The sequence below is a fragment of the Gymnogyps californianus genome, chromosome Z (genome assembly GCF_018139145.2).
Source record: "Gymnogyps californianus isolate 813 chromosome Z, ASM1813914v2, whole genome shotgun sequence".
Lineage (NCBI taxonomy): Eukaryota > Metazoa > Chordata > Aves > Accipitriformes > Cathartidae > Gymnogyps > Gymnogyps californianus.
In genome coordinates, this window is record NC_059500.1 from 7,078,158 (window position 1) to 7,105,267 (window position 27,110).

A 27,110-nucleotide genomic window follows, 5' to 3' on the forward strand; every position below is an offset into this window, starting at 1 on the left:
ATGCTCAGTTTAAAATGAGAATTAAATGGCATTTGCTGTTGGGTATAAATTGTCCATAATACCTTTTTCTCGTTATCCCCTCGAAGATGTTTATTTATATATAGCAGTATATTACATTGCTCTACTCCTATCCATTTAGCTATCTGATACAATTCTGCAGAGTGGGGACATGACTTTGTGCCATCTATACAGTCTTTGTCTTGAGTCCTCTGGTTGCCAGTCTGGTCTGTGGCATAAGGTAGAGCCGCTTGAAGGCTGTCAGCAACCACCAGGATATATCCTATTAATTGAGACCAGCTGGATACAAGTATGTATTGGCAAGTCTACGGCACCTCTATGCAACCCATTACAGCGGCTCTTCATCACCCAACTATTCCTTTAGGGTCCTTGAACCTTCCAGTAGTCATTTGTAAAGCTGAAGCCTTAAATCTGGCACCTAAAATAGTAGTGTGGGTTTTTTGTTTTGGTTTGGGGTTTTTTGTTTATATTTGTTTAATCCTAACTCCCCTGCTCCTCCCTGAGATTGGGCAGTCACCACTCCCTACTTAGACATAAATCTCTGTTTGAGGATCCAATTTAATACATGTGCACCGGTTGTTTTTTTTCCAAAGCACTTAGAAAAATGTTTGTGTCTATACTTATTAAGCACTGTAGAGATTTTTTTCTTGATAGCAAGTTTCCAAAAAGGTTACACCTATTTTCAAGCTGTAAGTTGTGGAGCCTTTTAAAGACGGAGATTCCATGTTGTACCCCTAGATATCAACTGCTTTTTGTGCCTTTTTGCATGGAGAGTCTCTATTCACCTTTCAAAATGTAATTTTAGGTAAGCTGCTGTTGTTTTGCACTGTCAGTCTCTGTGCTCCAAGGTGACTGATGCTGCTGAGAAGCTGTGGAGCAACACTACCACCTCAAGTATGTTGTGTGGTCTGTGTTGGGGCTTCTCAGTGGGACTGCCAGATTAACTAAATACTAATCTTAACCTTCTTAACACTTAGTGAGAACAGTCAAAATTTCATTACTTTTAATTGTTTTGTAACAGGCTAATATAATTACACTGTTGGCATCTTGGTTGGGAATTTCTTGACTTTTTTTCTTTTCAAATCCAGTCCTAATAAGTTTTTTTTTATTTTGCTGACTGAATTTCCTGTGCAGCTTCTTTTAAACTGCTGTGTGAGTTGCAGGGACCCTAAATAAACTGTGCAGCTGACTCATGATTTTTTGTATTTGTACAACTAGTTTTTCCAGTGGTCCTTCTTGAACATGAAAAGCAATACAGTGAAATACTAGAAGGAAAGGAAAGGAATGTTACAGAGAAGCCGCACTGACTTCAACTCAGTGTACAAAAAGTTTCATAGTCTTGTTTCAAGCTTATATTTGAAATCTCCTATTCCAATAATGACCAGGCCAACTCTTGCTTTGCTTATGAGATCTGACAAGATCACCATTCATGTGATTTCATCTGTTGCATTCATGGTAGCCCTGGGGAGTGAAGTAACTAGAGCAGGAATGAAGCTGTGCTTTCCTGCACAACACAACAGAGCTCTATAGCAACTTGGTCACTAGGAAAAAAAGCACAGATTTTAAATAGGTAAGTAGATTAAGTTTTGCCTCTATGTGTATGTATTTATGTAAAATGCACAGTCACATGCAAGCATCAGCCTAACCCATTAGCCCATGTAGAATAAATGGGAGATAATCACCCATCCTGGTACCAGGCAGGTCAAGCTGAACTGAAGTTTGGGGAACTGGAGTGCTTTGTAAAACCAGTCGTTACCAAGTGTCTCCTGTTAATCTTAAGTTCCAGTTTACTGGGCTTGAAATTTAGTCCTGATGTTGTAAAGTTTGTACCTACTGATAGGAAAGTTTCTTTGGATTGTTCACCTTGAATGAAGTGTAAAAAGCACCTTGGGGGGCTAATCTTCCCTTCTTATCTGCAAATGTGTGAGAATGCATGTGAAAGAGAAAAGCAACAGCCTAAAGAGCTGCCAGTTGGCTCTGAAAGGCTGTTTTTAGAGTTAACACACAAATACTTGGAATAGAAGCATAAGGGAACCTGTTCTTTGTTTAGGGTAGTGTACTGAATGCTTGAGATTGAAATCACAAGCGCTAATTTGAGAGTTCAATGATAGGATTTTCTTGTTTGGTTGGGTTTGGTGGTGTGTTTTTTTTTTTTTTTTAAATTTTTATTGTTATTAGCTTGATTTGAGGATGGCGATACCACTTCAGCATGTTATCATCCATGTTATGTTCAAATCCACATAAGTTTTATAGGTCATCTAGGCATTTGATGCATCATGTATTAAACACAGCAAACTTGAACAATGCAGATATATCAAGTCTGTAACAGAGATTAGTAACTTTCTGAAACAAAAATCACATAAATACTTTCCTAACATTTTAAGGGGGTAAGAGTTGACACATCTTGAAATGAGAAGTGGTAACTACTCTCTTATTTTTTCTACTGTTTTAAAGAAAGTTCTTTTATAGACTTTTGAGTGAAAAAAACCCTTAAAAGTTTCCAAACAACAGGAAAAATCATTCTGGTCTGAGGTAAAAGATGAGAAATTTCAGCCTCTGGATAACCTTTACTCTTGTATTCCCTTATGATTATTTCAGTAATGTTGTCTAAGGATGAATATAAAGAGAAATCATTGTTACTGCTTGTATTTTGCTTCCAGGAAAAATGAAAATACTCTAATATTTCAATGGTTTAATGAAATTGTCACTGTAGAGGTGTGATCAAAATCATAAGAGAGTAGCAAATGTTGCCTGCCTCTTGAATTTGATGTGAGATTTTCATGAACAAGCCATGGCTTATTTTTCTTGAAGTCAATAGGTAAGATTACTAAAATAGAGAGAGGTACTGAGAAAACAGTTTTCTCTGTTTTAGTAAGTGGTCCTCTCAATGAAATGAAGGGATTACAATGATTTTTTTGCATACTTAGATTTTTAAGTGTTGTGTTGAAAATTAAACAAATGAAGTATAAGGTTTGGTTTCCTGAGGAATACTTGCAGCTGTTGTGCTGACCAAAACAGCATACTCAGGTAGTCATAAGAAAACGTCCGGCTTGTCTAAAAGCTGTAACAGGGCATAGGCAAACACGGGACTGGGGATAAGCCCCAGGTCTGCCAGAGTACAAACACCAAGCCACCTGCAGCAGTGGAGGAGAAAGCTTTGTGAACGGGGCATGAGGAGCAGGTCCTCTGGCTTTTGTAGCACTTGGCACAGGAGTGCATAAATGATAAAAAGGAGAGCAAAATGCAGCAAAAATACCAGAAGGTCCTGAGTGTGTTTTGTGTGAATGCAAAACACGGAAACCCCCTTTCTGCAAAACAAGGGGCCCTACACCCAGTGCTCGTGAAGCAGCTTGTCCCTGATGTCCCTCGCAGGTCTGGAAGGGACATGAAGCAGGGGCTGGCCTGTGAGTTCGCTGCCTTCTCTTTTGGGGGAATGTGGTCTCAATAGCTTGAACTTGGGCAAGACGTAAGGATAAGTGGAGCATGACCGCTTGGATTTGGGGGATGCAGTCTGGAAGTGAACTGGCTGTATGCTATGTGTTTGACTGTCAGCAGCCCCCACCCAAGCCACAGACAGTGTGCTGTCCTTGGATTGATCTTTGGGAATAAGGATAGGAATTGCTCATCTTTGGGATTTGCCTTCCACAGAGCTAAAGTGGTCCCTCATACTCTGTCTCAGCAGCTGGGCTGCACCATGCACCAGTTAGCTAGCGTGGGAGAAATTGTACCCCTCCTTCAAAACTACAACACAAGAAACGTGTGATCCCAGTGATAACAGCCAGGATTATCTTTCTGTGCACCAGCAGGGTCTTTGCTGTCTGTGTACGGAGATGGGGGTTGGGGGTTGTGTGGTACCGGCTTTGTGAGGAGATCCTTTTTTTCCTTTGTTGGCCATTACAGATCTGGTTGGTAAAAACGGCTTTTGTGATTGTAAGAAGGTCTGGTAAAAGGCCTAGTAGAAAGTAAAATGCTCAGAAGTAGAAGGTGAAAGGCCCAGTCAGACTTTGCTCACTATCAAATCCCAATACTCTCATGGGGCTTAAATCTAGTCTAATGGCTCATGCCGGTAACAAGCTACCTTGGAAAAAATCTTTTATTAAGAATTATCTTTCTGTTCCATGGCTATTGCATCTGCAGGGAGAGTTAGGGAAATTGCAGGATTCCCATTAGAAATATTTTATAAAGGTAGGCTCCGTGGGGCCACAGACTTCTTTTACTTTCATCCTAGCAAGACTTGCGTATCTCCAACTACTCTCTTTTTCCCCCATTTCCACATTTCTAGGGATGAAGAGAGACTGCATAGTCTGCCAGAAGACACAGTAGAGATTAACATGTTTCCAAGTACATCCCTCCATCTGTTGCAGTTTCTTGATTGATGCAATTACAGGCTTACCTACATCTTGTTGTCCCTTACACTGTTTTCAAGGGCATATCATTTTAGGTTTTGGGCCTCTGTCATTTTCTCTGGGGCGCAAGACAGCCGAGTCCCTGGATTTTAGGTTGCAGTCCCTTTGCCTTTTACTGTGATTATCACAGCAAGGCTTGAGCTCTCTTGGAGAGAGAGAGCAATGAGGAACCATTGAATAGCCATCTTCTAAAAAGCAAGGACATTATTTAGGTCAGAAGCGCTGTGAAGGGAACACATTACAAAATAATGAGCAGCCTTTAACTATGCTGATCTTGCTGGGGTTGTCTTGAGTTTCACCTTGGACTTGACAGATCTTTATCTCAGGTTTGCTTGTTCAGTTGTTATTCCCATGCATGCATCTTTTTCCCCACACACGATTGTTGTTTTATAGTTTAAGGACATCTTCAAAGCTAGTCAGTGCTGCATACCTGCAGGGACTGATCTTCAAAGGACTGGACAGCTGCATAAATGAGTGCTGGAAAGTTGTATTCATCACCCTGAAGGGTGCTAAAGACCTTTCTAGTGACTCCAAATTCCACATGGGATTGGCTTGTTGACCAAGCAATAGAAGGATTGCATCACCTGTACAGGTATGATCGTCTATGAACATACCAGTGTGCTCTGCATACCTATGTCTGCTGTATTAGTACTTCATCTGCCTCAGTAGAAGGGGACCAGAAGTCGGTAGAGAATGTTAAGTTCCTTGCACCCCAGTGTTGTCACGACGTTGGTGCTGTGTTCTTTCCTGCTGCTGTAACCACTGTATCTGCTCTTCGAACTCCCACCTGGTACCTCCAGCCAGCGAGCCAGCTTAGGCTGTCTTGTCCCAAGGATCTTAAATGCTGCATAATGTTGCGTGTCATCCTGTGGTTATTTCTCGGTGTCTGTACTTTCCTTATGTTTTCTTTTATGTGAATGTACATGGGTATTGTCTCCTATGTTTGCTCTGTTTTCCTTTTTCCTCACATATCTTATAAAGCAACGATTAATCTCTCTTCATTTATGAACTTTAGACTTCTTTTTTATTCAAATTATGTAGTTGTTCCTTTGTCAACCTTCCTGTGAACTTCATATGGGCAAGAACTTGTTTTTTTCTGTGTGTGTTTTTGAGTTAAGTGAGATGGCACATAGAAGGCATTAATTTAGGTCTGAAAAGGACATTTTATTATTTACGACAGGCATTTTTCACATGTACAAAGAGCAGCCTTGACTGTGATTTATATTTTCTCATTGACTTAAAATAGATGAGTAATTTTGAGCTGCATGAATTAATTTTACACTGTGAGTCTTTGTTTTTGTGTTTTATTTTCCCCTGGTGCAATGTCTCTTTCCTGAATGAATCCAGACTGCTGGGAACAAGGAGTTAAGAGGCCATGCTGCATTCTTCCCGATATCTGGGTTGGGTTTTTTTTTTGCATGTGGTCTTACTCACATGTTGTTCTCTGATGGAACGTGCTTTCAAAGATGGGCAACACAAGTGATATGTGTAGCACCACTGATACTTGGGTTTGGAGTTCCACCAGTTCGCTTAGGTCACATTAGATCTCCTAGTGTTGTTCAGAACGGATGTCTTCTGTAAGGAAAATTCTGAGTTTAATCAAAAAAATGCCGCAAGTTTAAGCACTGTTACAAAGCTGTGCTTGATTACTCACTCACTGAGTTGGAGAAAAATCCTGGGGAAGGGAGGTGCAAACAGAGGACGTGAAAACTTAGGAAAGTGTTGTTCCTTGTGTCTTGCAATTAGGTAACTTTTCTTGCATTTTGCTATTCTGTAAGTATTTGCTTTATATTTAATGCAGTTCTGTGAGAAGGACAACATCTATGGTGAAAGCAAGCCAGTGCAGTGCCAGGAGGAGTCACAGAATGCCTTATACATACTAAAACTAATAACTGATTTTAATGCTAAAAAAACATAGAATGTCAGCTACTCTGAAAGTGAAGATTGACACTCAGTTAACATACAGTACTATTTCCAAAGTCTATATTTAAAACCTAGAGTGGCAAAATACACAGTTTGCCTAAAATTTTAATTCCCTGTTGAGCAGGCAAGAATTCCTAGGCAGTCTTGGCTGAGATGATCTCGTTAAAAAGAGTACCTCTAGGACTCCCCAACCTGTATGATCGGAGAAGTAGGAGAGTGGTCATGCAGGCTTTTCAGCATCCAGCGTTATCTGCATGGGAGCACCATGGTGCTGAGCTGCTGGCTCTGGAGATTATTTGTGTCAACAGCAAGTTACCCAGAGGAGCAGGAAAGATGTCTGGAACAGCGTGGAGCAAAACAAAAGTGGGGCAATGAAGATGTATGTGAGTTTTATAAATAACATGGGTACCAACCTGCCATTTTAGCTGCCTACCTGAACTAGCACATGCAGGTCACAGAGCTGGGGAGTGGGATTTTCAGAAGAATTTAGCATATGGACAAGCTGCTGCCAGGAATTTGGTGTTGAAATTTGCCTTTGATTTGTTGGTGATGGGGTACCAAGGCAGCCCACCTGGATAGGACCTCATGTGCTCACAAAACCGAGTAGTTAGGTGCCCAAGGTGAAAAACGAGATTTATCCAATAGTTGCATGACAGAGTTATAAAAAGCTGCTTTTATTGTACCTAAATATGATTCTAGTTTCGCTTACAGTGGCATTGTAACCAATTCACATAAATTTTTGGGAAATCCACTGCATATTACTGAATTCTGAGATAAATGATAGGCTATGCTATTTGGTTGTATTTTTATATCACAAAATGTGTATCGCTGTTAAGTTCTTTATAAGTAGGGTTTACTTCTTAATGCAGCAGTTAAAATACTGCGGACTCTTTTGTTGTGGAAGTAAAGGCCAGTCCAGTCATGCTTTATAGTAAGGGTACATTTATAAATTGTTTATAGAGGGCTAATAAATAATTAATGTCTGTTATTAAATAGGTTACAGGCATGAAGAGTGTGTATTATATATGGCAGTAAGCACACCAGTAGAAGGTGTTAGAGACAGTGTTTTGTCTAACTGCTGCACTAAAATCCATAACAAATGACCCATTGTTAAAATGTATATTAAACATTTAATTTACTTAATACAGATTTATAAATACTTTATATTTAATACTAAATATAATCCCAGGACTCAACTCCAACCCTCTAGTAAAACCCTGCTGAAGAGGGAATGAAGCAGGGTTGGCTTTTTGAGGTGACAGTGAAATCCAGAGCTGTGAATGCCTGGTGCTGTGCTGACAAGCTGTCTTCTTGTAACATACTAATAAAAGGAAATTTAAAAAACTAATTAATATGTTTTCTAAATAGACATAGGACCAAGTTGAGCATCAGTAATTTGGGAGATAAAGTAGGGTATTATAACTTGAGTACAAGATTTAGAGTCAAATCTCATTTTGTGTCAGGTTGAGAGTAAAAAATGGTATTCCTAACAAAAATTAATTTCTGTATTTAAACAGGCAGTTATGTTTTGTTTATTTTTGGTTTTAATGCAACCAGCTGCTGATGCAAATCTTGCGTTTAATGCAGATTGTGTGTATGTGTGCACCTTCTTGTGAGATCGCTTTCTAATTTTTCCTTTTCTTTCAAGGAGGGAAACTTTTGCAGATACATTTCACATCATACTAAATTAATATGACAGAGAAATCATGAAGCTTTTTCTTCTGGTCATGGGAGTGGTGGCTCTTTGTGATACCCCTTCCCAATCCTTTTTTCTTTAATGGTAACTGATTATTTTTGTTCATTTCAGGTGTAGTCCATCCTTTTCTCTGTTTTAGTCTGTCTCTGCTAAGCATGAGACAGATCTGGAGGATATTCAACACTTTCAGCTTTTTGGGAAACCCTTTTCCAGAGTGTGTTCGGGATGAGGTTTCCAGCAGCTGTTCAGTGGAAGAGGAGATTTGAACCTCCTCTCTGAGGTAGTCCCACTGCTGGCTCCTCTCCTCTTAAGCTGGCTTTTCTTGTTGGAACGGCTCTGTAGAGAAACTTCATGTACGATGGAAGGGATGTATGAAGGTAGGACTCAGCTCTGAATGATTGGCTTTGGTGTGGAGGAGCGGGATACTGAACAACCCGTGCATGATGAAGTAAGAGGGAAGACGGTGCAAATTCATTCTTTGGAAACCGTTTATAAAATTGTAGAAATGTTGGTTAGAGGGGGCCCCTGGCAGTCACATAGTTCAGAAGTTTTCCTTGAAATGCGTCCATCACGAACAGTAGATCAGGTCAGCCATGGCTTTAGCTAGCTTGTCTTGAAAACCTCCAGTGATGGAGGTTCCCCAGCCACTACAGATAAACATTTTCCAGTGCTCTCTGTTTTGCCTAAGTGTATGTTACACCACTGGAAGAAAACCGAGGGCGCATACAGCTAACTCCAGAGGTCAACTGGGCAGAGATTTCCAGAGTGGACATCTTTGTGTCAGTCGTCTGTGTTCAATATCTCAAGTATTTGTGGTTTATACAGGACCCAGGATAACAAACCGAAAATGAGGTGGACTATTTTTGTATGTCAGGTGGGAGATCACTTTGTGCAGAGGTTGGTTTCTTCTGTGTGTTGCTGAAATGGAAGCATGAAATTTAACAGTGGAAAAGATGCAGTTTTGTTGTTAGCCACGCTCTCATGTGACTTGTGGTAACTTCTCATCCAAACAATAAAGATTTTTACAAACAGTCTGTTTTGCAGCCATGATGCGACTATCATTTTACCACGAAAATAGAGTGATTTGTAAGCCCAATGATTTAAACTGTTTTTAGTGAGAACTGAAATTTTTTTTTTTACTCCATTTAATTTCAAAGGAACAGTTAATATAGAAAGAGGAGAGTTCACTTGAATCACGAGTGTTTTCTGTCTTTTCACTTTAATACTATTCATTGCAAGTTTAATACGATTTTCTTCACTCATTTTTTGCAGTTGTTCAGAAACTTGAATTAACATTTATTTGGAAAAAGCATATGCATGCTGAAAGAGACTACAGTTTGATGCATAATCTTAATTTATCATTTAAAAGTTGTATGTAACATAAAATTATGGTTTCATAATAATTTGATCATTATGCATTGTTAAACTGAAGTGGTTGTGTCTGAAAAATTCTGATGTGAATGTGAAGAAAAATTCTGCCTTTCTTTTCCATGTATAAAACATGGAACAGGGAAGCATAAATTGATTTATTTATGTAATCTGATAAAAAGAAATATGTAGTTTGGTAGAAAGAGTAAAAGAATCTCGCTAGCTTTTTTTCATACTTGAAGCAACTTGTACGATATCTTTGGAGGAGTCTTAAAGCTTCCTCCCCCTTCCCACCTTTCCCATCCCTGGTAGTACTAACATTTCCTCACAACTTAGTAGAGATAATGCTGGTAGACTGGAGAAGCCACAGTCATAAAAAAAAGTAAGTCTTTTCCCTTGCTTCTGCAGGTGGGAGTCTTGTTTAGGATAAGGTTCAGTAAGGCAGATCTCTTGCTCTCTGCTATTTGTAGCTCTCATATGCTGAGCAGACTACTGCCTCTTACACTGGAATCTGCTCTTAAGAGTTTACAGAGTAATTCAAGATCAGTTTCTTTTTTCCTGGTAACAAACTGAGAAAATGAAGAAAGGATGATGAAGGTAATAAACGAAGCATGGAATAGCAGCATAACTATTGCAATATGTGTGTGTGTAGCTTTGTGGCTTGAGATCAGATCTATTTAATACCATACAAATAACTTGAGTCAATTTCAAATAGTGTGTAAACAGCCTCTTAAATACAAATATTTGCTGAATATTAGTATTCATATTTAACTAGGAAATGAAAAACACGTGAAAGTTGTGTAAGACTTTTTAATCAACTTCTCTGTGTTCTCAAGCAGTTTGATCAGAATTCTTTAAAATGTCACTGAGAAGAAGTTAAAAATGCTGCTCAGGTAGTAGTTTGAACCTGAGCAATAGACAAAGTAGTGTTTATATTTAATAAAACATTTTTGAGTTCATTTTGAAGGTGTCGTCCGTCCCGTCCCGTCCCGTCTGTCGTCCCGTCCCTCCCCACCCCACCCCCCCCCCCCACCCCCCCCCGCTATTGTTACAGAGGATGTTTAGGTAAAATGCTTTATCACTAATCATGTTTTGGAAAATGTTTTCTGAAACTCTCCTTAGCAAAACTGCCTCCATGCCTAAAGTTCTTGCAGAGAGCTCACCAGTATTTTTAAATCGTAAACCTTTGAGTCCATTAAGACATCTTCACTGTCTTTTTCCTTTTGGTCACAAGCTGACAGTTTTAAGTACTTCTTTGCTATGCTTGGTATGCTACTGATGGTAATCCCCAAGGGTATTAGCGATTTGAGTTGTGCTCCCATAGGTGGGGTCAGGTGTGGACTCATTCAGCTATATTAATACGTGTGCAGTGTTGGGCTGCATCAGCTTATTGAAGCATAAGCCTTGATGCTAACTTCTGGAAGCTTAAATTGTTTGGCTGCAAAGAACCCATCTGGATTTGGTTTTTTCCTCCCTTTTTGTCCCCCCTCCCTTTTTCTCCCCCTCTCCCTTCCCCCCTCTCCCTTCCCTCCTCCCCTTCCCCCGCCCCCCCCCCCTTTTTCCCCCCTCCCTTTTTTTTTTTTTTCCTTCCAGTGCCAGCTCCTGGCATCTTAAAATTTGTCCATGGCCTGTTCAGGTCTCCCATTTGACTGTTTACTGTTGTGCTGCGGCAATTGCATCTTGGCAATATGACATTGAGTTACATTCTGTATTTCCTGACTTGCCTGCCTATGAAGTATCAGTGAAGTTAACTTAAAAACTGAATCCAATATGGATTATAGTATTCTAGTAATACCTACTTAGAAAACTGAGAAAATATAATTTTCTGTTTTCCAGTGTAAGCCAAATGTAAGATAACCTTTTCTGAATTGAATATGTACTGTACAGAAATGCGTTTGTAATTGGCAACAGCAAAACAGCCAGTCTGAATTGTGTCCCACACATGGTAGAATAGCAGTCTTTTTGATGCTTATGTCCTTTAAATTTGGATTTAGAAATAAGAAGTGCTTGGCCAGAGATTGTATGAGAAGTGGTTTGCTTATTTTCCCTGTTTTAATTATGAGGAAATACAATACTGTATCAATTTTTCCACCAAACATCAGATGTCAGTATGGAATCAAATACTTTTCATCCCTTTTGTCCAGTATCTGGTTTCTTCCTTTCAAAGACCAGCAAGTAGAAGCAATTTGGAGAGTTAGCATTAAAATTTTCTAGACTGCTAGTCAAACATTTGGTAGTATAGCTTCACAACTGCAAGATTTTATTGTTGCTGGGTTTTTTTTTTTGGGGGGGGGGGTTGGGTTTGGGGTTGTTTTTTTTTTTTGGTGGAGCAACTCTTTGTAAGCCAAGTTTTCAAATATCTTCCTTCTGTTGATGAAATTCTCTGTGTTTGGAAAATATTCTCACTATAAAAAATTGTTGGAGGATATTAAAACTAGTTGGTTTTTTTTTTTATGACCTGCATTTCAAAAGAAAATATTTCCAGTAACTTCCAGTTTGGAGTCTAAGCAAATTATCTGTAAAGTTGTAAAATACATATATTTGCGTAGTAGATGATCCCCTGGGCAGTTTGAGAGAGGACTCGAAGCTCAGCAAACTTGTCACGCATGAACTGTAGCTTGCGGCTGGGTGCTTGAGCTTATCTGGAGTTGTAGCTGAGTGGAAGTGTTGAGTAAGCTGGGGGTCTTGGCTAATCCTTCTTGGCCGTGATCCAGTTTGGGGAGCAGCAAGAGAATACCTCCAGCTGTCTACTCAGCATGTCTCTATCAGCCAAGGGGAGGAATAGCAGGCAAATGCTTAAAGCCTTCTAGCGGGTTAGCCAGATGTGTGGGAATTCAGCAGACAGGTGTATGGAGCTGGCAGCCATGTGGCAGTTGGTAGGTCTGATAATATCAAATTGTGTGCAGTTGTCCTGTGGGTGAAGATTGCAGTGATTTCAGGAGGAATACTGTGCATGAAGTTTTGCAGGATCAATTTACGTATGCTGAGAATTTCTGTACGTACACTTATACCTGTACATATAAAGACTATCTTTTGGTTGGGGTGGTTGCTGCTGTTTTGTTTTTCTTTTTTAGAGAAATACCTTGAGTTCTTCCACCTCAGTCCCCTGTGCAGAACTTCTCACCCAACATGAGTAGCAGTCTGAAAGCCAGTGGGTGATTATTACCAGGGACTAGCATCATAGCTGCCAGTTTTGCAAGCGAAACTTTATGGTTCAGGCAGATGCTTGGTTGTCATCTACTGGACCCCAAAGTTTAGAGAAGTTAAACTAGTAGCATACCCTTGAAAATTGCTTTTCCTGGTGGCCTCAGCTGTCTGATGTTGCTTGAGCCTGCGCCATTCAGTGCACTGTTACGCAGGCAAGCAGCATGCATGACCTCTTGCAGAGAAACTGGCTCAGAAGGAATGAAGGAACTGCATAAAAGTTCATGTCAGAGTTGACATTGTGTCATCTGCAGCTCTGGAATCGCAAGGCATTCAAAGGCAATGACCCAGCCCCCAAAATAAATACAGGAAAGCCATTCTGAACTGGGGGAGGAGGGGCATGGGCTTTAGAAGAAGCTTAATTTTTTCCCATCATACCTGCGTCTCCAGCTTTTGCAGAGCAGTGGCATTGGAGAAGTAATGAACATACTGCTGACTCCATGCTGACATCCAAATGGACGCCTCCTGGCACCAGCAGGTTGGTCACAGCCTCTTTCGATGCTGCTCCAGAAGGGGCCTCACAGCTGCCACGCGTGGGGCACCGTGCAGCCAGGGCTGCCACTGGATGCCTATCTTGACAGAGGCCGGGATGATTAACGCTGAGGTCAAGCTCTGCTTTCCCCATTTCTAGCAGTGCTGGCCCTTCTATCGGAGAACGGGTTTGGATTTTAGTGAAGTAGAATTCATGTGATCCCTTCTTAAGAAACGGGGCCAATGTCACGTTCATAGCTCGTCTGGTCCAAAAAAGTGAGATTTTGTGGTGGTAAGGATTATTTCTGAGTGGTGTGTAAATCCCTGGGACCTTTCTTACTGTCTTTTCAAAAGATGCGTACCAGGCTTTCTTCAGTTCTTCCAAGTTCAGAAAATATTTTGGCTCATTTCTTAGCACTCTTGAGGCAATGTGCTCCAGCCCTCTCTCCTGTAGTACAGCTCTTACTAAGCTGTTCTTTAACCTGTTGTTTCCTGCTGCTGTGTGTATTCCTGTTGTATTTAATTAGTAATGCTTTCTTCTGCTGTTTTGTGGAGGTAGAAACAAAGAATGCAGCGAGATTTAAGACTTCCCTACCTTCTCTTTGCTTTACATGCTTCTTGCCTTAAATATTGGAACTCTAGTTCTTTGGTCGTATAGGCTTTATTCTTGCTGCCTTATTGATGTCCTTGCTCATTGCAACTCATGTGTCTTGTTCCTTGATACTGTTGTGTGCCTTTACTTTCTTTTTTGTTGTTGCACCTTTTTCTTGGATCAGTGAGGAATCTTTGATGCAGCCAGAGTAACCTTTTATTATTTCCTGTCTGTCTTCCATTGATATTTCCCATTGAGTTTTTTTAATATAGCCTGAATCACCTGATGTTTGTCTTGCACTTTTTTTCTTCAGGTTATATTTTTTTGAAGAAACTCTTTCCACCAGTTCCCTGCATTTGTTTGACTGCTGAGGTCTGGTAGCTTTCCTCTGATGCTTTCAGAACTTCCTCTCTCCAGAAGAAAATTCTATCGTTTCATAATCAGTCATACAAATTACTTCCCGCCATCACTTTTTAGATAGCTACTCAGAGAAATTCGTCCTCAATTTTCTCATCCCATATGATTCCCATAAGATTCATGAGGTGACTTGTTATTGCTTGGCTCTTCATCCTTGTTTTCTCCCTTTACCTCTTGAGACTAATTCTCCATTTCATGATTGATTGTGGCTCCTGGAAGTCTACTGTTTTATTCTTTTGTGATAATGTTTATTACTTCAGCTTGCCACTAAGATAATCTGCCAGCCAGGAGTATTAGTAATAGTCAGTCTTTGACTATTTGGTTCCAACAAGAAACTTGTGATGAAATTCAGAAAACATTTTGCTAGTAAGTGTGAGATGCATTTCATCTAATCCGGCCATTAAACTTACAAGTCTTCTCTCCAAAACCTTGAGCCTTTTATAGGAGGAGATTTGTGTGCGCTAGAAACCGCCACAGCTGTATGCTGCTCTTTGAACCCAAATCGTTCGGCTCTTTCTTATTTGTGGGTTGCCATACGGGTGTGCTGAAAGGCTGGGCAGGATCAGCTCAATGGCTTTCCAAGTAGATGGCTAGATTTGCTTCTGTTACCAGTTGGCTGCCGCATCAGCCTGTTGGTACACTGACACGTACGCTGACATATTCCTATGGTAATGTGCCAGTTTGTGAATCCTGGAAGGGAGCTCTTTAGAACATCCTATCAACCTCCGAGTACGGAGTTTGTTCTTAACAGAGTTTAAAAACATAACTAGAGCAGGCAGTGAGTGGGAAGGAATGATACAATCTTTATTTGACTAATTATCTGCAACTGGGTTTAACCATGATATGCTATAAAAGAAGAAAAAAACCGAAACAACCCAACATTAACTGTGACTCTTACAAAGCAGACCAGCAGTGTGAGACCTCCAGCCTGTCTATGGTACCGGCCATTGTCCTCTTCTTCCACTTCTTCACTCCACATTTCAACAAGCAAGATTCTATAGTTCCTGAGAAGTATACTTACCTTTGTAAGACTCTTCTTGAGAACTATACTAACCTATACTTCCTGAGAAGAGCTGGGAGAGCTACTAGCAAAAACACGGGTCCTTCTAGGAGCCAGATACTCAGAAAAAACGTTTTCTTCATATGAATGAAAACTAAGTTACCTGATGGTTGCTTTGTGGGGCTGATGGACATTGCACGTCCAGTCGGTGCTGATCTGAGATGAGTCTAACTTATCCTTGGGGAGCTGGCTGTATACGTTCATGCTTCCTCCTTCTTCTCAGCCTTCTCCTGGTGCTGCTGTAGACAGAAGTTTTTTCTGCTCCAGGGTAAGCAGTTGCTTTAGGAACACCTGTAATATTTTAAGATAATATTACTCCACTGCTTGGAGCTATTACTACAACAGAGCTGTGGTAACCCCTCACTGACATCTGTGCAACGTAAACCATCGTGGCTCCAGTTGCTGCTGAAGCTGATCAAAGGAGACCTGGCTGTCTTCGCACTGGAGCTGGCTGGCAGCACCTCCAGTACTCAGTAGCACATCTCACTGTGGGGTGGAGGGACTCTCCTATCTAAAAGACCACCATGAAGTGTTGAAGGTGGTAGCCTCTCAAGCCGTTGTAGCTTGAGAAAGTGTCATCTGCCTGTGCCATAGGCAAGCAGTGCTGAAGCACCAGTTGTAGAGCAGCGATGTTCCCAACAGCCTGTGCATGCTACCAAGGGATTGGTTAGAAGCCAGTCACTGTTTTTCCGTTGGTGTAAAAACACAAATGTATTTTTTCTTCATACATGATTTAAAAACATTTCAGTCACTGGCAGATTTGCAAATTAACTTTTCCTTTGAGTACGGTGGATGACAAGTGGCAAATGGTGAGCAGTGAAACCCAGTGTTTGCAGTGTCATGGGTCAGTGTCAGCCTTGGTTTCTGCTGATACAGGATTTTAAAGCAACCTTCTGTCATATGTAACAAGTGTTTTAAGTCTACAAAGAAATGTCATATCGTAGCTGCTCAACTAGGTACCACCTACTGGTAATCTTGTGGCATGTGTATAGCTTTAAAGTTTGTATTTTGCTAAGGACTGTGTCTGTGCTTTGCTCTCTGCCAGTGACTCTCCTTATGATAGCTCCATGCTGCTAGCTCCGCTTACTGCCAGGGCAGGATGTATTGCATTAAACTCGTTAGCTATAGAAAATTATATACCAGGGAAAAAAATAGCATGTAAAAATCCGTTACTATCCCATTGAAAGCAGCAGGGAAGACCAAGGTTAGCACCTTTATTATCAGGAAGAGGTGGAACCTCATGTATTTTTATAAAGGTATCAGCTTACACTTTAAAATGTGTTTTGTCATGTAACTATTTTTTTAGCTGCCGTTTAGCATATTGTATAGTTACGGTAAGTTGAATACTGTATATGGTTTAAGCCCAAGAAACTACTTAGAGGTTACCTTAAAAATACATATATTTTCATAAAATGCCAAGTTTGAGATTCTAGCCAGCAGGAGGAATTGACGGTGTGGGCAGAGCTATGTTAGCAGTCCAGGACTGCCAAAATGAGCGCTCCTGCTTCTTGCTGCTCCTGTGTGCCTGCTTTGGCCCTTGGCAGGCTGATTCAACTCACTCATCAAGCAGAAAACTGTTCATTTTTTTTTGTTTGGGTTAATTTTCTAATCCCTTAGCTGGGAAGGGGAGAAGAAACAAGAGAGTAGTGAGAAGAGAATGTTTTTGGTCCTCAGTGTCAGTGGATGGTTGGATGAACTTAGCTTTCTTTGCTGTTTGTATGGGAAGGAATTGGGCTATTTCAGTGTAAATAGCTTGCGCTCCATGAGGAGAAGCAAAAAGGGCAAAGGCTGCATTAGCAGCAGACCAGCTTCACGTTGGACAGCCCTGAGAATTACATGATAAAGGTGTTTTACTGCCTATGGTCTCTGCAAGTCACCAGAGCACCCAAAGAGCTTGTCTTGCTTCCTCTGCTACAGCAAACTCATCCTTGATGACAAAAGATTTCCATGAGCATCAGTTTGGCTAGTCTGGAGTCAGCCTCTGCTTCCTGGCCCCCAGGCGCAGGGGAGAAGGAAGGGGATGCAGTCTTTCAATCCACATAGAAAGCAAAGAACTGTCTGTAAGGTGACTTCAGGAATGATACATCTAAATGGTTTAGCTTTCTAGGGTGGTGACATTAGGTTGGGGGAGGCAAGAAGGTGGGAGAGGAGGCTACAGAAACACGCAATCTGTTAAGCAGAGGCTACAGAAACATGCAATCTGTTAAGCAGAGATAAGTGGCACCTGAGCAAACTGGAGGCACAGAGCACTGGGAAGCTCCGTAAACACTGAAAATACAAAGTCAATGTTTCACTCTTCATTTGCATCTGTCATTTGCAAATGAAAGTAAGGTAGTCTTATTTCTGAGGATTGCAGCTGCTGATGCATTTGAGATGTTCAACAGCTTTCACAGAGGAATGTTGTGGGAATAATGCTGTAGCTCTAGTGGCCCAAGAGAACTAGGTTTTCAGGAAGGTATATTATTTTGTTACACAAGCAAATATAGCTGGAAAAATACAAACTTTCAGGTGCATAAGCCTTACTTCTTTCTTAACCATGGACTAGGAAGCCTGTGAAATTCTACTGGAAAACTTTTTGAGGAATATATGTGCAAAACATAGGTGCAAAAAGGATGGTGATTTTTATTTGAAACCTTAGAAGTCATCAAGAAAATCTACCTTTTGATGAAGTATTTGGAAATCAATGGAAATTATCCCATTCAAGATGGAGTCTACGGAAGAGTGTTTAAATTTTGCAGTAATTTGGACCTGTAGTAATGTCTACAACATGAGACCTGAGACAAAAATGAATATGAAATTCTACCAGAGTCAGATGAAAGTAAAGTGGGGAACACTGTGCAGTGTGACATCTTAGCACAAACCAAGACATCCTTAGCAGATGATAATATGTAAAACCATTCAATTAAGTGCTTGTGGGAAAGACTGCAGACACGACCACAGCATGTGTCTCTGATCTTTTTCAAAAGATCAGTGGATACCAGATACCTATTCAATGTTTAGTTATATACTGGTGCACAAGTTAACGTGTTGTTGGAAATAGTTATACTAGTGCTTGAAGTCTACAGGAGGTTAAGTAGTAAAAGCATGTGAAATTAGGACACAAAAAGAATTTGTGATTTTGTCCTGGTTTTGGCTGGGACAGAGTTAACTCTCTTCCTAGTAGCTGGAACAGTGCTGTGTTTTGGATTTAGTGTGAGAATACTGTTGATAACAGGCTGATGGTTTAGTTGTTGCTAAGTAGCGCTTATCCTAAGCCAAGGATTTTTCAGTTTCCCATGCTCTGCCAGCAAGCAGGTATGCAAGAAGCTGGGAGGGAGCATGGCCGGGGCAGCTGACCCCAACTAGCCAAAGGTATATTTCATACCATGGAACGTCATGCCCAGTATATAAACAGGGGGAGTTGGCCAGGAGAGGCATGGATCGCTGCTCGGGCATCGGTCAGCGGGTGGTGAGCAATTGCATTGTGCATCACTGGGGCTTTTTCCCTTTTTTTTTCCTTTTTTTTTTTTTTTTAATGTTCCTTTTCATTACTATTATTATTATATTTCATTATTACCATTGTTAGTATTATATTTTACTTTAGTTATTAAACTGTTCTTATCTCAACCCACAAGTTCTGCCTTCTTTCCCAATTCTCCTCCCCATCCCACTGGGAGCGGGGCAGCGGGGGGGAGTGAGGGAGCGGCTGCGTGGTGCTTGGCTGCTGACTGGGGCTAAACCATGACAGAGTTGCAAGTGTATGGGTAAAATGAAAAAATCCTGCTGTTATTTCTGATACTGTTAGAGTAAAAGGGCACTTACTAGGTTAGAACTTTTTCTAATACTTGAAGCAGTATACATAATCAAGGGGAGGGTGACCAGACTTAATGAGGCATATTTTCAGGCCATCTTGCAAGCAATCAAGTGGAAGAGAGACTAGAGGTAAGTCTACCTGCCCAGAATCATGATAGGAGAAGGCTTCCCCTATCTGTAAAACTGGAACAAACGAGGAGAAGGATCAGCTTATTCGGAAACTACCATCAGCCTAATACAAGGCACTGAGGCTACTATTCATTATAGCACTGGGTATAAGCCCCAAATAGTTAGTTGCATACAAGGAGAATGTTTTCTGCTGTCTACAGAGAGAGGAGGAAATAAATGGATATGAATAAAGTTGAATACATACACTTTTATGCTGCCTGTGTTTGTAGGGCTGTGATTGGAGCTCTCAGAAAAGGCAGTGCACATAGTCGAACAAACATCAAGTATCTCCTTTGGGACATACTCTTTCCTCAGACCAGTGTTTGGGTGTCATTTAATACCCAGGTGTTTCTAAGAAAACTGATCACGTTGTTGATGGGATACAGAGCACTAACATTAACATAGATCATGTTTTGAGATGGAAAAAACCCCAGTAGACTGGCATGATTAGAGGCTCTTGAAAAGAGCAGTCTGCTGAGCTCAAGCTAAACAAACCAAAATGTGAACGCTGTGTAGGTGAAACGGCATGCCTGGGAGAGCTGATGTGCTGGGGGTGTGTGTGCAGATAAATCACTGTAACGTCGAGGCCATTGTTAGTGTACCTGCCTAAGCAAATCAAAAAAGCATAACTAAATTCTTGGGTATAGCTCGAGTTTGATGCTCCATCCAAATTGATCATCGCACTGTTCAGGGAAGCTGAGTAGAGGTATGCACTGCTGACTCTGCTGGGTTCGGCTTTGTGCAGCAAAGCACTTCTGCCCCCAGCATGGCCTGTGTGGTCTCTTTTCCCAGTCTTCTCTTATCGTGGATAATTGACAGCAGATGAATCACCTAAATCTCAGATGAGATGTATAGGAAAAGATTATATGTCTGTACATACGTAGATATGAAAAAAGATAGCAAAAATTAAATATATAGGGAAAAATTATATTAGTATATAAATATATGGGGAGGGAGAGAGAGAGAGAGAGGGGAAAATTGACTGTCAGTATGATCAAATAGGGGAGAAAGAGTGGTTTGGCATACGTGTCTGTTAAAAATACAAAACTTTCTAAAAAAAAAATTGTTTGCCATTGTTAGTTGAAACTTACCAAAATAAGCTTGCCATCAAGAGCTTCAGAGCAGTTTTTAACGTACTGGATTGATGGATTCAAGAAAATTTGTTCAAGAAACCCCAAATTTGAGATGTTTTTAGCTGTTGTGTTACATTTAAAATATGGATTCAGTGCTACTTTCTCTTATTTCAGAGAATGAGGTTTATGTTTTGGATATTAAATGACTGAGATTCCTAGGAGTCTCTGGAGTTGAAGTGAAGTCTATATACATTTTTGGAAACAAAAAAAAGCTGCTTCTCCGTGTAGGTCAGAATAGTGATTTCGGCATACTGCAAGTCTCCTGAAACACAGAGAGGAACATTTAAGATCTTTTAAATCTCAGCTGGTTCATTCGTCTTCACACAAACTAAAAATTATGTATGGATATTGATTTACTAGTTTTCATTGCATTTTTTAATTACTGTTTTTAAAAAAGTTAAATTGGTGGTGTGTCATATGCAGAACTTTCCATACATTTTTAAAATATTTAAAATATTTAAAATTTTAAATTATTTAAAATACATTCCATATTTTAAAAAATAAAGTCTTAACAATCCAAAAATGCTAGATCTATCTTGGTGATGCTCAGATCTGAAACATTCCCATTATAGATTTTTTTTTTTTTTTCCCCCTCCCCCCCACATCCAGCATCAGACGTTAACAGCATAATGTCTATTGCTGGCGGAGGAGGTGGTAGCATCTAGGGACATTTCTGTGATGTGCAGTCGTTCACCATCGTAGATTTTGTGGTGAAGAGGCAGCAGTTGCTTATCACAGTGGTAAGCTGACTGTCGGTGCTGCAGAAGGAAGGTACAGTACCCGGACTGTGCTTTGACACACTGCCAAAGCTGGGGAGCTGCAGGCTCTTGCTCCATCACGTTGATTTTATAACTTTCTGGGTAATGGTTATACACCACTGTACCCTCAGTTAAATTACATATATTTTTAGTTATGACATGTGGCTAATAAAACAATGAAAGCAACAGCACTTTTTCTCAACTGCATGAAGCTATGTATAATAGTTGCCTGCTTCTGGCAGGTTTACTGGGCAGCTTTCAAGAGGCAGCAGAAGCTAATTTATTGCAAATCCTTACTCTTCTAAGCCCAGCTTTTGAACTTCATGGAAAAATGTGACCATTCTCCTTTTGTTCTTTGTCTCCTTAGAAATAACGATAAACCAAACTCGGTGCTTGAAGTTCAGTCTTAGCTTGAGAGACAGAAACGTTCTTGGTATATGTCGTCTTATGGAATGAAACAAAGATACTATTGTTTTACCTTTTATGGACAAATTATTTCGTGAAAGACTTGGTGATAATAACTTGGGCCCTTCTTCTGTAGCCATATGTTCGTCTGAACAGCTGGTTAAGTACCGTACATGTAGTCAATGAAGCTTGCAAGGGCGGTGCAGGGAGTGTGACTCAGAGCATCTAAGTTAGATACCAAAACCAGATAAGGTGAACATCTTCCTGGTGTTTTCAGGTTTTCACTGCCTTTTGTGGAAAGTTAGGTGTTGTCTTAATCTTTTGACTTGGAATTGGGGGAGTTTACCACCTAGTTTTCACCAGTGGGCATACTGCTGCAAGGCTGTGGTTGTAAGTTCTCATTAAGCTAATTGCATCTTCCCACCTTAACCTGTAAGAAGGTCATTTCCACAGCACAGTTAGAGTGATTATTGTTTATTTCCTGGTAATATTCTGATAACTGCTTGACTAGAACCACTTAAATGATTCTTCTCCTTGGAGTTCAGTAGGTGCTTGTAGGATGTATCGGTGCCTTGTCCAATTAGAGCAGAAACTTCAGGCAAAACACACCAGCTTAGCAAAATGAGCGCTGTAGCAGTAAGAGCTAGACAGTAACTTTTTTTTTCCTTTTTTTTAAATGAGTGACTGTATCATCAGGCCATAGATGAATGTGTGATCTGTCTTGGTGGGGAGGGGGGAACTCTGGCCTATGGCATGTCTTTAACAGAAATTACTTCAGCGTTGTCATAAATCGATTGAAAATATTTTTTCCTCACATTACTCGTGGGATGTCAACAAGTATGCAAATGTGAAAATTTAACATATGTCTCCTTGCTGCTTTTACACGGTTTCTCACACCAGTTTAATGAGTAAAAACTGTCTTTTAAAATGCTGCTTCAAACCCAAGTCCTTTGTTGTTGAAGACCATCTCACTATTATTTTCTTCGTCTTCTGCTGAGATGTTAAGTAGTTTATTAATTTGTTAATTTTACACACCTGGACTGTAGCCTAATTTTTATCTTATTCTGGTCTTATGCTGTAGTTAAAGTTCATATGTCTGGTAATCCTCCTTGTTACACAGTGTTGCATTTTTGGGGGGTTTCTTTGCTGCCTTTCCTCAGAGCATCAGTTACCATTGATCCTTTTGCTGCAACTAACAACTAATGGCAGTAAACCATTAGTATCTTTCTTTTGATCTCTGTGGTAAATGCATTTATTTCTGAATGAAGCTATAACGTTGTTAACTTCTGTAAAGACTTCCTGACAGCATAATAACTAGGAATGGACCAGTGATTTAGATCTAATAAGACCCAATCAGGTTATTTTCTGTTGTGCCTTCTGTCTCACATCTGTTCATGGAAGGTGGTCCTGGCTTTCCTGTCACAGGAGCCGGGCAGTCCCCTTGCCAGCGTTGTCATGCTCTTGATTTACCACAGGTGGATCAACTTGGAAGCCTAAAACCTGGAATATTTATTCTTTTCCTGAAATCTGCCATGTTTCTCCTCCACACTTAATAAACATAGTTGTTGCACCATTTCATTTCACTGCTAGTATGTTTAGACCACGATGTAATAATGCATGTCAAAGAGTTGGAGATGTTGTTATAATTACACTTAATTAGCACATTCCGTGTGTTTAAGTCAAAGTTTTAGGGTTGTCTTTTTTGCAGTGTTGAAATATCTTGGGTTTTTTGGACGAGCGAAGATGGGCACAGGGTAGCGATGTTGACTTGTGCTGGAGCACAGCTGCGTGTGCCATGTTTTGCAGGTAGACTCCAGGAGTCCTGAGATGAGACTCACAAATCTGTCTCAATATTACAGTATTGCACTGTCAATTTGGGTATCATGGTGCAGTATTTGCTAAAGCTTTCAACAGATGGCAGACTTATGAAGGTGGTGCGCCTGCAATAAACGCCTGAGTTCTGTGCTGTTTTGCTTTCCTTTGCGGGGTAGAAAGGATACGATCACATAAATCCTTTTATCTGGACTGCAGGCTTCGTGTTTTGATAAGAACAAAAAAGGGAATGTTGGAAGACAAATGAGATGCTTTAAAGCGTTACTGGGTATTCAAGTCATCTTGGCTGTTGTAGAAAGTGCTTCCTCTCTGCCTTTTACATCTTTCTTAGATCTCAGATTTTGTCTACAACCATTTATTGCCTAAAAATTGAATGATAGTTGAACTGGGAAGAATTAAGTCAACAAGATGTGACTGGTTTGGTTTTTTTTTTTTTTGACAGATGCAGTTGTGCTTTTGGGATGAGAGGCTAGAGAGTACATGATCCTCTCTCTCTCTGCAGTACTTACAGACGCATATCACTGTGTCCTCTCTGAGCTGCTCCACAGTTGAGCGCTGAATCGTACTGTGCTCCATTAGAAGAACCAAATGTTTTCTGCTTAGCACAGTGAGCTCTGCATTTGTTGATACGGCACAATACAAACTAATAAATAACTGTTTTGTAAAATACTGGAATGAAAAAGTGGACACAACCCTTCTTAAGGTTCAAACTAAAACCAGTCATGTTTGAATATCAATTTAATTTTTTTTAAATTTGAGGAAAAAAGTACATTTTTGCTGTTGAAGTTGGAGAGACAGTAAAGTAGTGTGTGTATTGCATGTACAATATATAAACAACTAGTGAAAACAATTTTTATGGAATGCCTCTCCTAGATTTTAAAATTTCACACTTAATAGGTCACTGCAATAATTACTACTCTTGTCAGTGCCATGATGACAGTTATTGCATCTAATATTGCGTAATCTTTTGAACAGTAATAGGGAAATATATATTCTCTGCCTCTCTACGTTGTTTAGTTAAACTAGTATTTTTTGAATATGAATAGTAAAATGTTTCAAATAAGAATAGCGATGTAACACAAAGTGCATGCAAATACATTTTACTTCTTAAAAACAGTTCAGCTAGCAAATTTAAAAGATGTACAGCCTGACTTTCTTTTCTTTTCTCGGACTGAAATGTTTTATAGACATTTTCCAAGCATTATTATTAAATCATTCTTTTAAATGAGATTTCATTTTGAAAGACTTGAAACATGCAGACAGATGGGAGCCTCTCTGGAGAGTCAGCTGAGGAATAGGAAGTGTTACTTCTTGGGTATTCTAATTCAAATCTAGCCTACATAGCCTGTATCAAGAGAAATCTGTTGTTGTTACTGCTCCCCTGTTCTTGGGCTGTTGAACAGGACTTCCCAGCCCAAGTTGTGGTGGGTAGTCACTGAAGGAGTTAGTCCTCTTTCTGCAGCGAGATCCTTATTCCAGCTCTTTGAACTTAGTTGGAGGTGTGCCTGAGTGCTGAAGATCACTTTTTGGGAAGCTCCTTCAGGAGCTGTGACAGTCGTTTGTATCTCTGTTGTCATTGTAGCTCCTAGATGCGCAAGTCTGAATGAATCTAAAAATCTGTTTGCACTTCACTTGAGAGATGTGGTTGTACTCTGTGCTGTGGATGGATGCTGGGATTACTTTTCCTGATGCAGCCCGAAGTTTGCATGTTCTTTGAATAAACACAGGTTATTGTTCTGTGCTAACAGCTTGACACATTCCACATGTAAAGAAAATTGATCTGGAAAAATAATCAGTGTTGCCATATGAATATATCGTGTTTACAGTAAGCACAGTATAGAGTGGGCAAATATAGAGCAACACTAGGTCAGTTGTTAGCTCCCTGGACACTTGTCCAAATATTATTAAAAATGTTGACATTAAGTAATTTGGGGGTTTAATAATACTTAATTAGCTGCTATTTAAACATCTCTGTGCAGATTGACCTACATATCTAGTTTAAAAATTCTGGTATAGGTGATAGATTTGACATGTTCAGTATATAGCGGTTTGTGAAAGGCGATAGAGTGCACCTCAAGCTTCTGATAATCCTTTACTTCTAAAGAAGAGGAGCAAACAAATGCACAATACTAAACATTGTCCTTTTTGTTTATTTTTCAGATTAGCACTGTATGTATATGAATATCTGCTCCATGTAGGAGCACAGAAATCAGCCCAGACGTTTTTATCAGAGGTATGTTTCCCCATCCTTTTTTCCTTACACAACTTTCCAGTGTGTGCAAGTGAAATAAATATACGTTGGTCTAGAATAAACAGCGGTGACAACCTTGAATATCTGTTTACATTGATCAGCATGGATTTCTGATTCTGCGGAAGGCAGTTTGCCATGTCATTTAACATGCCTTTGCATAACTATTTTTGCTGTGATTTGTTATCCTTGTTCTGTGATTTGCTGCTACATTGGGGAAAGATTAATCTATTTTCTGTAATAAACATTCATGTTAGAGAATGCATCAACAGTACTCTTTTTTGATGACCTTCTAACTTACTGTTGATATCTCCAATTGTGATTGGTGTACCCTTCCAAAATACACAGCGATCATGTATTTTACATCCTACTGTCATACACTTGCAGTTCTCATCGTCTTAAGCACTGCTGATCTGTCTGTGTAGTCTTACCATACTTCTAACCACTTCACTTCTTGTAGGTCCTGTTTCTTAAACACTTTCAACTGCTAATGGAATTTTTACCTTTACACAATAGTTATTATTTTTTGTAGTCTTTCAAAGAGTTTGTATACATCTCTTGAAGATTGAAGTTAATTATGTCTCCTTAGCATTTTACATTTACTCTGGGATACAAAAATACCTGTATGCCAAACATATTGAGGTCTTTTGGATTTATTATTGTTTTTAATCTTTCTTTGATGAGAATATTTAAGATAATAATAGTTGAGTAGTGAGCAGAAGTGAGGGAAAAATAGGCAAGATGTTGTACTAGGAAAATTTGCTGCTTCAACTGGTACTCCTCCAAAAGCTCATAAAATTACTATGCTGGTGATGACTTTTTGGAGGTGAGCGAGGGGAGTGTTGTTTGTGGTGTTTATAGAAAATTCACGTAGCAGAGATCAGGAAAAAAGGTAGAATGGTGATAGTATCAGTTTATGTTTAGAGTAAAGTATGTTTTTGACAATTGTTTTTTCTCTTTGATAAAGCAATGGAAAAAATAATGGAAGCAAAAATAATGGAGAGTATCATCTGGGCTTTCCCAAAACAGCTGTCATTTGTAAATAATACACTGCACAAGATTCATTTTGCTCATTTTGTTTTTATGATATATTTGCAAAATGAGCAGTTGGCAGAAGTATAACTGGCATGACATTTGGATTTCTAGAAAACATTCAATACAGTGTCTTGAAATGTAGCTTTTAAAACTAGTTCAGTCTTGGGTTATAGAGAAACTCTTAGGTCTGAATGGATGTAATATGAGAATATATAAAATTTTTCAAATTAAGACTGATACTAGCCAAAAGATGGTAAACACAGGGCAGGGACAAAATGTATAGAGTTGATATGAGGTGTCTGTTAGATTTCACACAAAGATGTGAGTTTGTTTACCTCGTTCGTTAGCAGTGCAGAAGGGTAAATATTATGTTGACAGTACTTGTGCATGATTTTATGTTGGAACTAAGGGCAGTTATCAGTGATATGGAGAAACCTGGAAAAAATTATATTTGGGCGAACAGGTTCAGATTGAGAAAACTGTATACTAATATGGCTTGGAGAAAATAAACTAAAATGCACAAGTTAAATGGCAAGTGGTAAAAGCAGCAGAAAAAAAGTAGCAGTTGATGATTGTGTAGTAG

The 27,110-nt window shown here is 39.8% G+C and overlaps 1 protein-coding gene across 22 annotated transcripts in view; it reads left to right on the plus strand.

Moving 5' to 3' along the window:
* Positions 1-27,110, plus strand: part of SSBP2 (single stranded DNA binding protein 2) — a 188,493-nt gene that overhangs the window by 19,348 nt on the left and 142,035 nt on the right. For all 22 annotated transcript variants that reach the window (XM_050912629.1, XM_050912642.1, XM_050912634.1 and 19 more), the window contains exon 2: positions 25,405-25,477. In XM_050912629.1, the coding sequence (XP_050768586.1) occupies positions 25,405-25,477 (73 nt within the window). The remainder of the gene's footprint in view (positions 1-25,404; positions 25,478-27,110) is intronic.